This window comes from Labeo rohita, chromosome 3 (genome assembly GCF_022985175.1).
Source record: "Labeo rohita strain BAU-BD-2019 chromosome 3, IGBB_LRoh.1.0, whole genome shotgun sequence".
Lineage (NCBI taxonomy): Eukaryota > Metazoa > Chordata > Actinopteri > Cypriniformes > Cyprinidae > Labeo > Labeo rohita.
This window is the reverse complement of record NC_066871.1, coordinates 32,391,864-32,407,321: the sequence shown is the minus strand read 5'-3', so window position 1 is coordinate 32,407,321 and position 15,458 is coordinate 32,391,864. Positions and strand designations below refer to the sequence as shown.

The 15,458-nt window shown below is 36.4% G+C and overlaps 1 protein-coding gene across 1 annotated transcript in view; it reads left to right on the top strand.

Moving 5' to 3' along the window:
* Nucleotides 1-15,458, top strand: part of fam20ca (FAM20C golgi associated secretory pathway kinase a) — an 84,796-nt gene that overhangs the window by 53,545 nt on the left and 15,793 nt on the right. The window contains exons 4-7 of the mRNA XM_051101678.1: nucleotides 2,831-2,923; nucleotides 10,113-10,228; nucleotides 13,583-13,763; nucleotides 14,025-14,134. Coding sequence (XP_050957635.1) covers nucleotides 2,831-2,923; nucleotides 10,113-10,228; nucleotides 13,583-13,763; nucleotides 14,025-14,134 — 500 coding nt within the window. The remainder of the gene's footprint in view (nucleotides 1-2,830; nucleotides 2,924-10,112; nucleotides 10,229-13,582; nucleotides 13,764-14,024; nucleotides 14,135-15,458) is intronic.

The window sequence follows — 15,458 nt, the reverse complement described above, 5'->3', positions numbered from 1 at the left end:
GCGCCTGTCTGTCTGAGTCTTGTAATCTGTCTGTCTGAACGCACAGGTACGTGGAGAGAACATGCACCTGCAGTTTGTTTCCTGCCAAAATCTGTGCTGTGCGCACACACACACACATTCCTGGTTGCTGATCCAGCCCAGTCGGCAGACGTCCATGTTGTCTATTTGTCTGTCCGTTAGTGTCAGGATGTCTGCTTGTAAATACAGCTAACTGAAGATAGCATAACGCTACCTGACACAACAGACTGCTGGAATCCTTGATTTTCAGTACAAAGAAATGCATTTAAATATGTAACAGAATATTATTAAAATACTAAAAGATGAAATATTTATACAATAAAGTCAGTTTTGTATATTAATGTTCATATTTTCTGACTAAACAGTTAGTCAAGAAGCTCCACAGTGGGATACTGCAGTATATTCTCTTCTGTACTAAACGTTATGGCAAAAGTACAGTAGTAGGTCACCCAGCTGTTTTATGCATACAGAATATATAAAGATATATATAACCTACTGCATAATGCATAAATAGCAAACGTATTATGGTAGTATGTTATTCTAAATATAGCCAATGTGGTTAATGACCTGGAGGCAAAGTCAGCAATGGTTTCTAACATACATTATGCATGCAGGTACATCAAAATTTTATACTTCTGTTTTGATTTGACCACTAAGAGTTGGAACAATTTCACACAAAATTTGATTATAAATGCAAAATTGAACATGCCGTGAGAGGTTATATGATGGCAATGTTCATACTACTTATCAAATTGTGTAATGTTGAATAGCGGTCCACATACTGCCTATAGTATAATAGAGGATAATAGAGAGACAACTTCAAATTTTTTAAAGTCGACAATTAGCACAATTAATTAGAGTATTGGCCTAATATTTCACCTACTTGACTGGAAATGATAAGAACAAACACAAATGTTGTCACAATTCTTGCCCTGGAAATCCTGGTTCAGTTTGGCCAACCACAAACGCATTTTGTTCCAGTTTTTTGCTTTCTCTTCTTTGATTTGTTATAACTTTTGACAGTCTATAGTATTTCAAATGTTTTTCTCAGTCTGGCTGATTAGTACAAGCCAGAACATGACAGTAATTGACCATTTTCAGCAGCAGTAATCAGTAAAATTGTGAGTTTGGTTCAGTTCAGTGGCTTTGTTTACATTTAAGTGCTGCCAATATGGCCGATTGATGATGCGTTGTGAAAACACTCTATACAATTCCGCATTACTGAAAAATGTGTGCGTGATATTCTGACATACAAGCAGTTATGCCAAGTTTGCAGTGTTCCCGTGGAATTTGCCTTTTCATGTCCACGGGTTAAAGCGACCGCAATAATGTGATATTTAGCCTCTGGAATGCAAATTTTAACCTGCCAAAATGCAAACGGGCTTGTTTTGGGCTAGTTTTAAGTAGTAATTGGGCGGGTTTTGTTTTGAAAACCTGGCAACCCTGCATACGAGCTATGGTCTGTATGTGTGTGCGTTACAAAGCAGCAGTGCGTTAGATTTAAACAGAGATTAACTTTCCTGTACAATAAACTGTAAAACGTGCCTTTTCCCGTTCAATTTCGTTCATCCAGATGGTATAATCACACAAGTCTTGTGGTGTGCTTTCAGAGTATACATTTATTTGTCATTTTAACTGTTTGGAAACAAAGCGCAAATGTGGACTTCAAAGATTTCTTATCCTATAGCGCCGTCTATAGGACCGGCGACTAGTCGAAGTCAAGCTTAAAAGTTCACTTCCAGAACAAAAATGTAGATAATTTACTCACCCCGTTGTCATCCAAAATGTTCAAGTCTTTCTTTCTTCAGCCATAAAGAAATTATGTTTGTTGAGGGGAACATTTCAGGAATGTTCTCCATATAGTGGACTTCTATGGTGCCCACGAGTTTGAACTTCCAAAATGTAGTTTAATGCAGCTTCAAAGGACTCTAAACGATCCCAGCCGAGGAAGAAGGGTCTTATCTAGCAAAACCATCAGTTATTATGTTTAACCTTGTCTTGTCAACCTCTGCGATGTTCATGTGTAGTCTGTGTACCTCCAATTCAATAGAGTTAGGGTATGTCTAAAAACTCCCATCTCATTTTCTCCTCCGACTTCAAAATCGCCCTACATCGCTGCAGAAGTACCGACCTACTGTTTACAAAGTGAACGTGCAAAGAAGGTCAAACGCCCTTTACAAAAAGGTAAAACAGCGATGTAGAAAAAATTAGATTGGTGTTTGTCAACAACCCCTAACTCTTTAACTGGATTACACAGAGTACACATGTGCATCACAGAGACGAGACAAGACGAGCATTAAAGGTTAAAAAGTATATAAAGTGTACATTTTTTAAGAAAATGACTGATAAGACCCTTCTTCCTCAACTGGGATTATTTAAAGCCCTTTGAAGCTGCATTTAAACTGCATTTTGGAAGTTCAAACTCGCAGGCACCATAGAAGTCCACTATATGGAGAAAAAACCTAAAATGCTTTCCTCAAAAAACATAATTTCTTTATGACTGACGAAAGAAACACATGAACATCTTGGATGACAAGGGGGTGAGTACGTTATCTGTCAATTTTTGTTCTGAAAGTGAACTTCTCCTCTGAAGCATCATGGCAGAGCATTAAAGTCAGCTAGTTTGTGCAACCCCTAATATGATTTATACAATATAAGCTGAACACAGTAAAGCATTCCGAGACTATTAGGTGGAAAACAAACATTTCTGTTGTAGTCTCTGTGCTAACTGTGGCTCTGTTTCTGCCAGCAGCTTACTGTCTAACAAGCACTAACTAACATCAATCTTGTTTTTCTCTACTCTGTCCTCCAGACAAACCAGGGAACAAGAAACACCCCCAGACTTCTTCTACTTCTCTGACTTTGAGCGACACAATGCAGAGATCGCTGCATTTCATCTGGACAGGTAAGACTAAAACACCTATTTTTTGCAGTGCACTGTAGGGCAGCCCAGTGGCCAGTGTGAGAGTTTCAGGGAAGATGTTTCCAGTTTTTGTTGGCTACATTTCTTATTTTCTTGTGTGTTTGACTGTTTCAGACACAAACTGGAAGCATCTGAATGACAATGAGATCATGTGACCTTAAGCATCGCCAAGAGTCTATGCTTAGCATCCCACTGTGTTTACTTTGTGTTTACTCGGCCTTTATCTTCGTTCGGCAGAAATGTTTGGAGGTGTTTAGATATGACAGGTCTGGGTTTTTGTTTTTAGGTGTCTGACATTAATGATAAGGTTGGATGAGACAATCTTAGATTGCCAATCTGTTTGACAATGTCATCATTATTGTCTGAACTTTAAACTGTTAAAAATATTTCCCTTTTTTGTTCCCCGTTATTCTTTGTTGTTATTATTAGTTAGCTAAGACAAGCATAATTGCGTCATGGGTTCAAAAATATATAACCTAATAAACTAATTATGTTACATAGTTACATTAAAAGGAAATGTATATTACTTATGTGTTATACTAATATTATAATATACTATTATTATTATTATTAGAAAATAATAATAATAATAATATATATATATATATATATATATATATATATATTATTCATTATTCTTTGTTAACATTAGTTAAAAAAAAAAATAACAGTTAAATTATATTTATATTAAAATATATTACTTGGAAATATAACAGTTATATAAAAAATATAACTTCATTTTTAGATCTTGTCAGCTCAGGAACATTAAAAATCTAAATACAGTTTTATTTTATTTTATTTTATTTTATTTTATTTTATTTTATTTTATTTTATTTTATTTTATTTTATTTTATTTTATTTTATTTTATTTTATTTTATTTTATTATTTTATTTTTGCACAGCCAATACATATAAACATTTTTTAAGAAAAGTCCATTACTGATTTTAAAAAAAAAAAAAAAAAAAAAAAGTGTTTTAGTGTAAATTTAACAAGTCTGGTAGTACTTTGATTTTAATAAAGTATTAGTAAATGCTGAAATGACATTAATACATACTTAAGAATCATTTTTTCATTTATGTTAGCTAAAGTAGTTAACTAATGTTGGAACAAATTGAACCATGTTGTAAAATGTGTTTATTATTTTATTTTATTTTATTCTATTTTATTTTATTTTGCACAGAAAGAAGAAAAGTCTATTACTGTTATATGTGTAAATTGAGATCTGGTAGTCTTACAGTCTGGTAGCCTGCATGACGCTCATCCAAACCCCATTCACCCACCCCAGTAGCCTTTGAGAGGAAATTCCCCTTACAGAGACCTTCAGCTTGGCTTCCTCCCAGTTCTTTCACTGAAAACACCTGTAGTGCTCTGATACTGCTCTGGAATGGACGTGGGCCGGGAAAAAGAAACCATAACCACACACACACATCTCCACATTTCACATTTACGCACGAGATCACTTGCGCCATTGTGATGTCAGAAAGCCAAACCAACTCTTATTATATTCTTGCCGCTCTGCGCATGTCACTCAAGACATTTTTGGACAACGGCCTGAAAAGCACTTAGTGCGATAGAGTCGATACACCTTACAGTTACTCAGGGAGTAACAAGGTGCATGTGAGTGCAGTCAGAAGTCAGAAGAAACTCCCTGCTGACTTTAACAAGAAGCCCCACAGAGAAAGCCTTTGTGGAGTCAGAGAGCTAATTGAGCTTGTGAGACCCACTCGATTTCCTCCAGAACGCTCTCATTCCAGTTGCCTGTCATGTTCATGATGTATTTTATTTAGGGGAGGAAAAAGCATGATATTATATACCAATTTATTTTTGGTTGAGTGATAACGCCGAGAGGATGTTTGCTAGTGAAATGGTATATTGATATTCTATTAACGTGAGAGCGTGTGGAAACAAAGGAAGTTTACAAGAAATGTTGTACAAACACAAACCACTTCCACTGGCCACTTCCACCCGGTTGTACTATAGCTTGTTTCCACAAGAGTCTGACCGAATGTTCCTAGAATGCGGTGTTTCCACACTGGGCTCTTTGTCACCTGCATCCACAGTGACTCTACAACTTGCGACCCTTGAGTGATTTCATCTCAAAAGCTAGGGTTTCTGTCTCTCAGGAGGCAGAAGCCCATGCGTCTTTGGAGGTTTAATGTTGAAAGCGGTTGCACCACACGATGTGGGATTTTCTCCGTGATGGTCCACTGCACACACAGACAAAGACAGAGTAGGGAAGGCGATATGAGTAACGATATATATCACAATCAGTGTTAATTTTAACAATGTTAATTTTAAATAAATTTAGATTAATCTTTATTAGGCCTACTAAAGTGATTCAGCCACAGAGCAGAGTGATTTTCTGTCTTTCCTTTGTTGCTTGATTAAAGTGGAAGTCCACTTCCAGAACAACAATTCACAGATAATTTACTCACCCCCTTGTCATCCAAGATGTTCATGTCTTTCTGTCTTCAGTCGTGAAGAAATTACGGTTTTTGAGGAAAGAATTTTAGGATTTTTCTCCATATAATGGACTGCTATGGTGCCCCGATTTTGAACTTCCAAAATGTAGTTTAAATGCAGATTTAAAGGGCTCTAAATGATCCCAGCCGAGGAAGAAGGGTCTTATCTAGCAAAACGATCGGTCATTTTTTTATACTTTTTAAGAACAAAAGCTTGTGTAGCACAGGCTCTGGGATGCGCGTCCACGACGCTATGTACTATTGAATCACGTCATGCGGAACGTAGCTGGAACTACAGACCTAGTGTTTACAAAGCGAATGCGCAAAGAAGTGTAAGTAAGTTTGTAAACACTGTTTATAAACAAAAAGGTACAACGATGTCCTCCTCTCAAGCTGTAGGAGAAAATAAGATGGAGTTTTTCGCCATACTCAGTACACAGACCATGAACTTACACGTGATTCATAGTAGTGATGGGAAGTTCGACTCGGACCTTTGAGTCTCGTTTAGCAAAATGAACGAATCTTTTTTCGAGTCATTTTGTTAATTTTAGCAAAATATAATTAAAATGTTACGTTACTTCCCTAACACATCTACTGCTTACACAAATGTTGATCAAACTACAAACAAGACAAAACTATAATGCTACAAGAAACAGAAAAGATTCATTCATTGTTTACCTGGGTCTTTAGTCTATGATTAGCTCACCTCACCTCTTATCTGACAAGTTTTCGGGTTTGAGTCATTCGTTCATCACTTGACAGCCCCATAAGATGAACGAACAACTCGAAAAACCTGAGGACTTCGGAACAGGTGAACTAATTCCAGTACAGAACCTAATAGGATGTTGCGCATACGTGACTGAACGAATCACTCCCCGAGATGACTCATTCTTCCCGAGTCACATTAAAGGTTCGTTCAAAATAAAAGAATCGTTCAAGAACGACCCATTACTATTTCGTAGCATCGTGAACACGCATCCCAGAGCCTGTGCTACACCAGCTTTTTGGCTTAAAAAGTATACAAATTTTTATTTTTGGAAAAAAATGACAGATCGTTTCGCTAGATAAGACCCTTCCTTCTTGGCTGGGATCATTTAGAGCCCTTTGAAGCTGCATTTAAACTACATTTTGGAAGTTCAAAATCGGGGCACCAATGAAGTCCATTATAGGGAAAAAAAATCCTGAAATGTTTTCTTCAAAAACCATAATTTCTTCACGACTGAAGACAGAAAGACATGAAAATCTTGACTGAGTGTGTTTACGTGAAAACTCATCAAAACAGATACTTTCAACATAATTTTGTTTTATGAGACAGAGCTGGGGAAGGTGGAGGGTTTCTGAAACTTTTGCTGTAAACTGCTACGACAAGCACTAGTCATATATTTGAATTAGGGATGGGCGGATCGATCCTGAAATATCGATACTTTCGATACTGACGTTGTATCGAAAGGATCGATCCTCACATAAAAATATCGATTCTAAGTGCATTTTTAACCATTAATTTTATTTATTTAATAAGAAGTTTGGTGCATAAAATAAGCCTCTAAGAGGAACAACAGACTATTAAAGAAGTATTGTGTAGGATAGAACTATTTCTCCTGCTCATCGGAACACACGCAAATGCTGAAAGTCAGAACCAACCAATCACAGATAGTGTTCGCTGCTGACGCTTCATTCAACATTGATAATAATCGGAAATTATGTTTCTTCCTCTTGTTCTCATGGCATTGAAATAATAAAGCATTATTTAAAAAAAAAAAGTTTCTTGAGTAGCAAAGTATATTAGAATGATTTCTGAAGGATCATGTGAAACCGAAGACTGGAGTAATGATGTTGAAAATTCAGCTTTGGTCACAGATGCTTTTTAAATTACATTTTTCAAAGTATATTAAAACAGAAAATAGTTATTTTAATTGTTAATTTTCCCAATCTTGCTGTTTTTACTGTTAGTTTGTGTAAGTAAATTTATTTAAACTGGTTGTTAAAAGTTCAGATTGGTTATTATATCCTGTAATCGCTGTCTGTAAGAAACAACTTGTGCTAAAGTTTGACCTGGCAGCTTTTTACACACACACACACGCACACACACACACACACAAACAGTTTTGCTACAGTAACCACAGTATTTGTAGTAAAACTGCAGTAACAAAAATTTACCATGGTTAACACTCTCTCTTTTGGCTTGCTTCCTTTTACCATGGTTAACACTACAGGAACATTATTTCAAGCATAATATTTGTAGCAAAAACCATGGTAATAATAATTAATAATACTACTAATAATAATACTACTACTAATTATTATTATTATTATACATTTTAGTACTTATGTAACACCATGGTTGTTTTTCATCAAGTACCCTCCAAGGTACACCTTTGTACCTTATCTACCCTTAATATGTGTGTACTTGTATGGTACTAGTATGCTCCCTGGCTTTTAGGGGTAAAGAAAGGTGCACCTTTGAGGTTACTGCCCAGTAAAGAGCTAAAATACAAAATTTTAGTACATTTTATTTCTGACAGTGTTATCAAAAAAAGGGAAAAAAAAAACACTTATGAAATGTTTAAAACACATGACTTTCAAATATAATGTTAAGTAAGTATAATTACTGATTTTATTCTTTTAATAATCTAAAAGATCAGTTTAGTTTAGAGGTATCGGTATCGGTATTGATATCGACGATACTTGGCTTGAAAATATCGGTATCGGATCGAAAATAAAATATGAGGTATCGCCCATCCCTAATTTGAATGTTGATCAGTGAGCTTATTGGCTACTGATACAGGAGAGAACCAATCAGCTGTGCCATGTGGTATTGATGTCATAGGTCATATTGAGTAAGACCTATCGGGCTGCCATCTAGAGTTTCATGCCAGAACTCTGTATTGATCTGGGTCAGCGCCGCCACACTGTTGTGGTACTCTCGTAAATGCACGTCCACAAGTGACGCAGCAAAGACGAAAATGTGGAATACATGAGGGTGCCTAACATGAGGGTGAGTAATTAATAACAGAATATTCATTTTTGGGTGAACTATCCCTTTAATATATTGACCACATGTTGACCATAGTGAGACGATAATCAGTATTCTATATTTATAGTATGTTTCGTGACATGTGATGTGAAATGTCCACTGAGTGGCACTCCCGAAACATATGAACGTACATATGGTATGTTTTATGTGACGTTGGTTTTGTACACGTCAGCACAGATCTGACTTCAAATGTCCTTTGAGTGGGCCTACAACCATAATGCTCCATGACGTTTTAAAATAATGTACCATTTGAGCTACACCCAAACCTACATGATAGTGTGAATGAAAGCGAATGTGATGTAAAAACACAATCGCAAGCATGCCACTTTAGCTTGTTTTTCGATCTCTCATCTTTCAGCTCTTTCATCATGAGTCATGTTTTTCACAGAATTCGTACCCAAGAATTCCACATCCTAAGTCCAATTCTGTGCCAGCTGAGCTGCCGAGCAAGCTTTTTATGTTCAGAAAATGAAACACATGGAGCTGTAATCATAACTGTGTATGAAAACGATTACAAGTGCTCGCTGTTTTAGTGTGTGTGTGTGTGTGTGTGTGTACTTGTTTTTGCTACATTGTGGGGACCAAATGTCCCCACAAGGATAGTAAAACCTGAAATTTTTGACATTGTGGGGACTGGCTTGAGGTCCCCATGGGTACAAAAGCTTATAAATCATACAGAATGAGATTTTTTGAGAAAGTAAAAATGCAGAAAGTTTTCTGTAAGGGTTAGGTTTAGGGGTAGGGTTAGGGTAAGGGGATAGAAAATACAGTGTGGACAGTATACAAACCATTGCGCCTATGGAGAGTCCCCACAAAGATAATAAACCAGACATATGTGTGTGTCTGTGTGTTTACTTCTCACTGCTGTGTTTGTGCGCACTTGGATGGGTTAAATGCAGAGGACCAATTTCGAGTATGGGTCACCATACTTGACAATACGTCACAACTTTCACTTTTGCATCTTGCAAAAAAGTTCCCATAGGTACATTTTCGTCATGAGATCAGGCAGTTCATTTTTCATATGGTGCTGTATGGCAAAATTAATTTGATGGGTTAATTGTTTTGATTGGTTTAGAAAAGTATGTCTAATAATTGAGGAAAAATATTCCACATGTTAAGGGATCAAAGAACACACAGTTTTCCAAAGTAATAATGCATGCTTGTGTGTTTAATTGGAAATCTTGTGTTGAATTTCTGAAAATTGCATTCTGTAAATGTTTTCTTCCTGTCATTCCATTTCAACTTCATGAATGAAAAGAAGCCAATTCTGACTTTTGCCCAACACAAGAAAGATGAAATGAGAGAGAAACTAGAGGGCATTTATTTCCTGCGGTGTGTGGCCAGATGCTAAAACGCCAATAACAGTCTAATAAAGAGCAATCACAGAGGTGTCATAAAGCTAGTGAGTAAAGAGTGGGCTCAGTTGCTTAGCAGTAGCACCTTGAAGAAAAAATCGTTACCCGCCTACTTTAAAAATGGCTTTATTCTATGGATTTTTCTGCGCTCTTTATTGTTTGCTTCCTCATTATTGAATGCGGCAGGAGATTGAATGTCTGGTGTCAGTGTTCTCATAAAGCAGCCTGTGAACTGTGCAATGCAATGCATGAAGAAACACCACAGGTGTTATATCTGCAAATGAATCATTTAACAGTGTCGTTTGTTTGTGGCACACAGAATCCTGGATTTCCGGAGAGTTCCCCCGGTGGCCGGCAGGCTGGTGAACATGACACGGGAGATCCGAGACGTGACCCGTGACAAAAAGCTCTGGCGGACATTCTTCGTATCCCCAGGTATGAGCGGCTTCCGCATGGCCTTTTCTTTCCCTCTTGATTGCTGGCTTCTCACGCATATAGAGTTTGGACAATGGGAAAATCCAGATTTCTGAGAATGAAGACAGTCATTCTGTGCCTATGTGGTGTTAAAGTGTTAGCATGTAGCTAAATTTGTTGTATATTTAACATATGGCAATGTTAGCATTTTGCTACATGTATTTGTGACTGTTTATTCCTATTTTAAGAGCTTAAAAGGTCTATAAATAACCATTAAACTAACTAACTACGGGCTGTGACAAAAATTAGCGGGCAGAAGACCAACAGTAGACCAGCTAACGACACCCAGTCAAGATGCTAGGCTAATTACAGCCTTTAATTGGGGAGTAACAAGCATGCAATAACACACGTGCAGCAAGTTTGGCAACTAAATTACCGACATTTAGATGATGTAAGTGTTCGGATGAGGCACCCAGATTGGCCATATTCTTTCTCTGCAGGGCTATCATTAGCATTCTGCCTCCACTTTTCATGACAAATGTGTTTTTGTGGGAACGAGTGAAAGGGCTCCTCTTCCCCCGGGGAGCCGTGTCAGGAAACATTTGAAAAAGGCGTTATACACAATGATTCATCATTGGCTAAACAGCAGCGTTTAATGAGCCCTTGGTGAATCCGAGCATTTTAGATCACTGACATCCTTCATCGCATAAAGGCACATCTGGAGAAGTCACCTATGTCAAAAACATGTTTTACAAACTGTATTAATGCTATAAACAAGGCTGCTGCACAAAAGATTGTCATCATTAGCATCTTGTTGCTTTCAGATGTGTTTATCATCATTACTGTGGACAGTAGGGCTTGGTGTTATGATGACGTTTATATGCGTCAGCTGTTTTTCCTGCCACATAGATATATTTATGTGGCTATTACAGCTTTCGGACATTTAATTGCATGTTTTTTTGCAATGTAATGAATATTTATTACAGTTTAAATTTATACTAAATGCAGTTAGCTGAACTTTAGAGTGTTTTTGACCCACTTAAGTAGGACTTATAGGGATAGTTCACCCAAAAAATGAAAATTCTGTCATTAATCCTGCATAGACAGCAATGCAACTGACACGTTCAAGACCCAGAAAGGTAGTGAGGACATTGTTAAAATAGTCCATGTGACATCAGTGATTCAGCTGTAATTTTATGAAGCTAATTTGTGTTCTGAAGATGAACAAAGGTCTTACAGGTTTGGAACAAGAGGGTGAGCAATTACTGACAGAATTTTCATTTTTGGGTGAACAATTACTGTAAGTATATTTAGTATATGTCTTTTCATAATGACTTCAACTGAAATATGGTTAAAGCTAACTTCTGAATGTACTGACAAGCATTTGTGATAAACTAAAATGTACTTTAATGTTATTTCTATTGGACCTTGTATGTCATGTATTAAAATAATTCATAAGCAAGTACTTTACATGTGCTTTAGTATGTCAATCAACACATGAAAATAAGTGTAGCAAGTATAAATGGTATTAAATATAATGATTTTAAAATGTACTTTAAAGTAAAGCATTTGCTTTTACATTATTACAAAGTGCACTTTTTAAAATACGGTAAGTATTTTAAGAACTGTAAGTAACTGTAAGATACTGTATGTAAAGAAACAGTTATGAAAGTGTCTTGACTCAAGTGCAATTTTATTTCATTGATATTAAATTATCTGCAAGCACAATTTAAATATACTTTTAAGATTTTAGAGGAGTTATAGCCTACTGTTTTAAAAACAACCCAGCGCTGGCAGGGTTGCCAGGTTTTCACAACAAAATCTGGCGAATTGCGTTTTGAGGGGACCCCTGTTAAAAAGATTGCACTCTGTGGTATAAAATGCATGTTTTTTGGCGAAGTTCCCCTAGTAAAATTTGCATTCCAGGGGATAAATATTACATTATTGGGGTTGCTTCAACCCGCGGACATGAAAAACAACCCGCAGCAACAACCGCAGACTTGGCAACACTAAGCATTGTTATTTTGACCCAGTAGTTGGGTTAAAGGTTTAACTCCACCGTCTGAGTAGTTTTATTTAACTCAACTTTTGCTTATAAAGTGCTACATTCCTTGCTTATAATGGACCCAAAATGGTTGAGAAATTAACATTTGTTAATATGTTCAATAAATGAACATTTATTAACAAGTTGAATAAATAATAATTAAATAATGAACATTTTTAAATGGCTTATTATTAAAAGTTCACCTTTTGATTATTGCTGATGCCTCTAGTAATTATGTGCTTGATTTTTAATTTACAACCTACTTTGGGTTCATTCTAAGCCAGTCAGTAGTAGGGTGACCACCTGTCCCGCTTTGTGTTGTACCGCACAGCATTTTCACCCTTTGTCCCGCACATCGCATATTGAGAAAACGTCCCGCATTTTCATCAGTCTGTTGGTTTTTAGTGATCATATTAAGAAAACATCCATGCATTCTTTTGCTTTTTTAAGAAAGCTTTTATTTTTTTGTTTTGCAGCATAGTTTCCGCACAAAGAATTGGACCTCACTAAGAAAAAAACACAATATTCTCCATTCCTTTTAACCAATTTAAAAAACCAATGTAGCTTTCAGACGCGACTTTCTTATTTTTAATAGTTTGTTTGATGCGGTTTCTATGGCATTATTTTAATTACTACAGCGCATCATTGCAATGCCGGGAGCACATCAAAATGCACAAGCACAAATCTCTTCTCTCGCAGGTGAAATCTCTTAACTCTCAATAAATAAGATGCGCTTTCTTTCGCTTGTATATGCACACTCAGAAACATAAATCAGCGCATATGACAATGGATGTAATCAGTATTTACATAGCATAACTGTAGAAAATGTACCCATTTCAAACGTGTCCTGCATTGTCCCGTAAAATCACATCTATGTCCCGCACCAGATCTTTTGCCAGGTTGTCACCCTAGTCAGTAGTCATTTTCAAACAGTAGTTGAGTTAAATAAAACTACCTCAAAACTCTACTTTTTAGAGTATACTTAACCACATTACGTAGTAATGGTATGTATCACAATATAATAATTTATGATTGATTGATTTACCTTGATGGACGCGTATTGATTTAGTACAAATCGATGCGTCAGTGGAAAACAGCTGCTTCGCTTTATATAAATCTTGGATTAAATATCTGGGGAGTCCAAAAGGTTGTGGGTTCAAACCCCTGTAATGGGCAATCAATGCACTATTACCATTGTGTACTTGAAGGCACTTAACCCCGTGTTAGTCCAGAGGGACATTCCCTTCTCTTTGTCTCACTGGCAGCCCATTTTAAGACCCTCAAGAACAGTTTTCTCTTTCCTAAGACCTTTTTTATTCTCACCTCTGCAGCCAACAACATCTGCTTCTACGGCGAGTGCTCCTACTACTGCTCCACCGAACATGCCCTGTGTGGGAAGCCTGACCAGATCGAGGGCTCCCTAGCTGCATTTCTTCCTGACTTGGCACTAGCTAAGCGCAAGACCTGGAGGAACCCCTGGCGCCGATCCTACCACAAACGCAAGAAAGCTGAGTAAGCTCTTTTTCTCCGCTTTATCTCAGGTCTCCACGCACCACCCCATATCTTCATTAAACTACAGTCTGGCTTTATCAGCAAAAAAGACTACTGCGGTTCTCACTTACTCTCAGAGAAATCCTATCTGTGCAGTAAAACAATGGGCCATCCTGTTTGAGATGGCAGTTGTACGCTAGTAGGGTTATATATGAGACGGGACAAAATGCAGCTCAAATTTAAGGGTGAAGTGAGTTTCTTAGTCGTTTTCTCTTTTGTAAGGTGGGAAGTGGATCCGGATTATTGTGATGAAGTCAAACAGACTCCTCCGTATGACCGAGGCACACGGCTCCTGGACATCATGGACATGACTATTTTTGACTTTCTAATGGGTAAGTATTGAACATGCTCAAAAACGTATTTATTTTTCATTTTTGTCTTTTTGAATTAAATGTTTGTGTAGATTCATGAAGTCTTAGACAAAACTGAACATTTTCCATTATTACTCAGGGAAGAGACACAGTTAATTGGATGTAACTTTTGTGACAACTTACCCCTACATTGGCAACTGATAAAAACCTGTGCATTTTGTCTACTGGAAGTTGTGTAATATCCAACCAATCACATTGCTTAAACACTTTGAAGTCTATTTTTGCCTTAGTGTAAAAAACAAATTGACTTGTGAGATACAAGTTTAAAAAAATAAGAAATAGACACACTGTGTGATATAAAGTCACAATGTGAGGTAAACAAATAAACACATTTTGAGATTAAATTTAGGAGTTGTACAGTCACACTGTGAGATAGAGTCACTCTACAGTCAAATTGTGAGAAAGTCACAGTTGGGAGATATACAGTCACATTGATAAATAAAGCTGCATTGCAAGGTTTTTTTTAAAAAAAAGCCACTGTGAGACAGAAAGTCACATCATAAGATAAACATCTAGCAGATATAAAGTCACATTATAAGATGAAGTCACACTGTGAGATATATAAAGCCACAACTGGGAGATATAAAGTTTAATTATGAGAAATAAAGTCACAGTTTTGAGATATAAAGTCATGTTGTGAGATATAAAGTCACAACAGGGAGATATACAGCTGCAAATATGAAAGAAAGTCGCTTTGTGAGATTAAAAAAGTAACACAGCAAGAAATAAAGTCACGATAGGAAGATATAGTCACAGTTACAAGAAATAAAGTCACATTGTGAGATAAAAAGTCCTACTGTGAGAAAGTCATTTGGGAGATATACAGTCACATTACATAAAAATCAAAAAATAAATATCAATTTGATATATAAAGTCATACTGCAAATTTAAAAAAGATCATATTATGATAGATAAAGTCACATTGCAAGAAAATGCACAGTTGGGAGATATAAAGTTTTAATTTCAAGAAATAAAGTCACAAATTTATGTCACATTCTGACATAAAAAAATCACAGCAAGATATAAAGTTACAACTACGAGGTAAAAAGTAAATTTTGAGAAATAAAGTCATGAAAGGAAGATATGGTCACAATTACCATAAATAATATATACAGTCACATTACAAGAAAAAAAAAAAAAACATCAATGTGATATATAAAGTCACACTGCGAGATTAAAAAAAGATCATACTGTGATAAATAAAAAAACATTGCTACTAAAAATACACAGTTGGGAACAGAGGTCACGTTAACCAAAAATTGTCCATCATTGACAGATTTTTTTT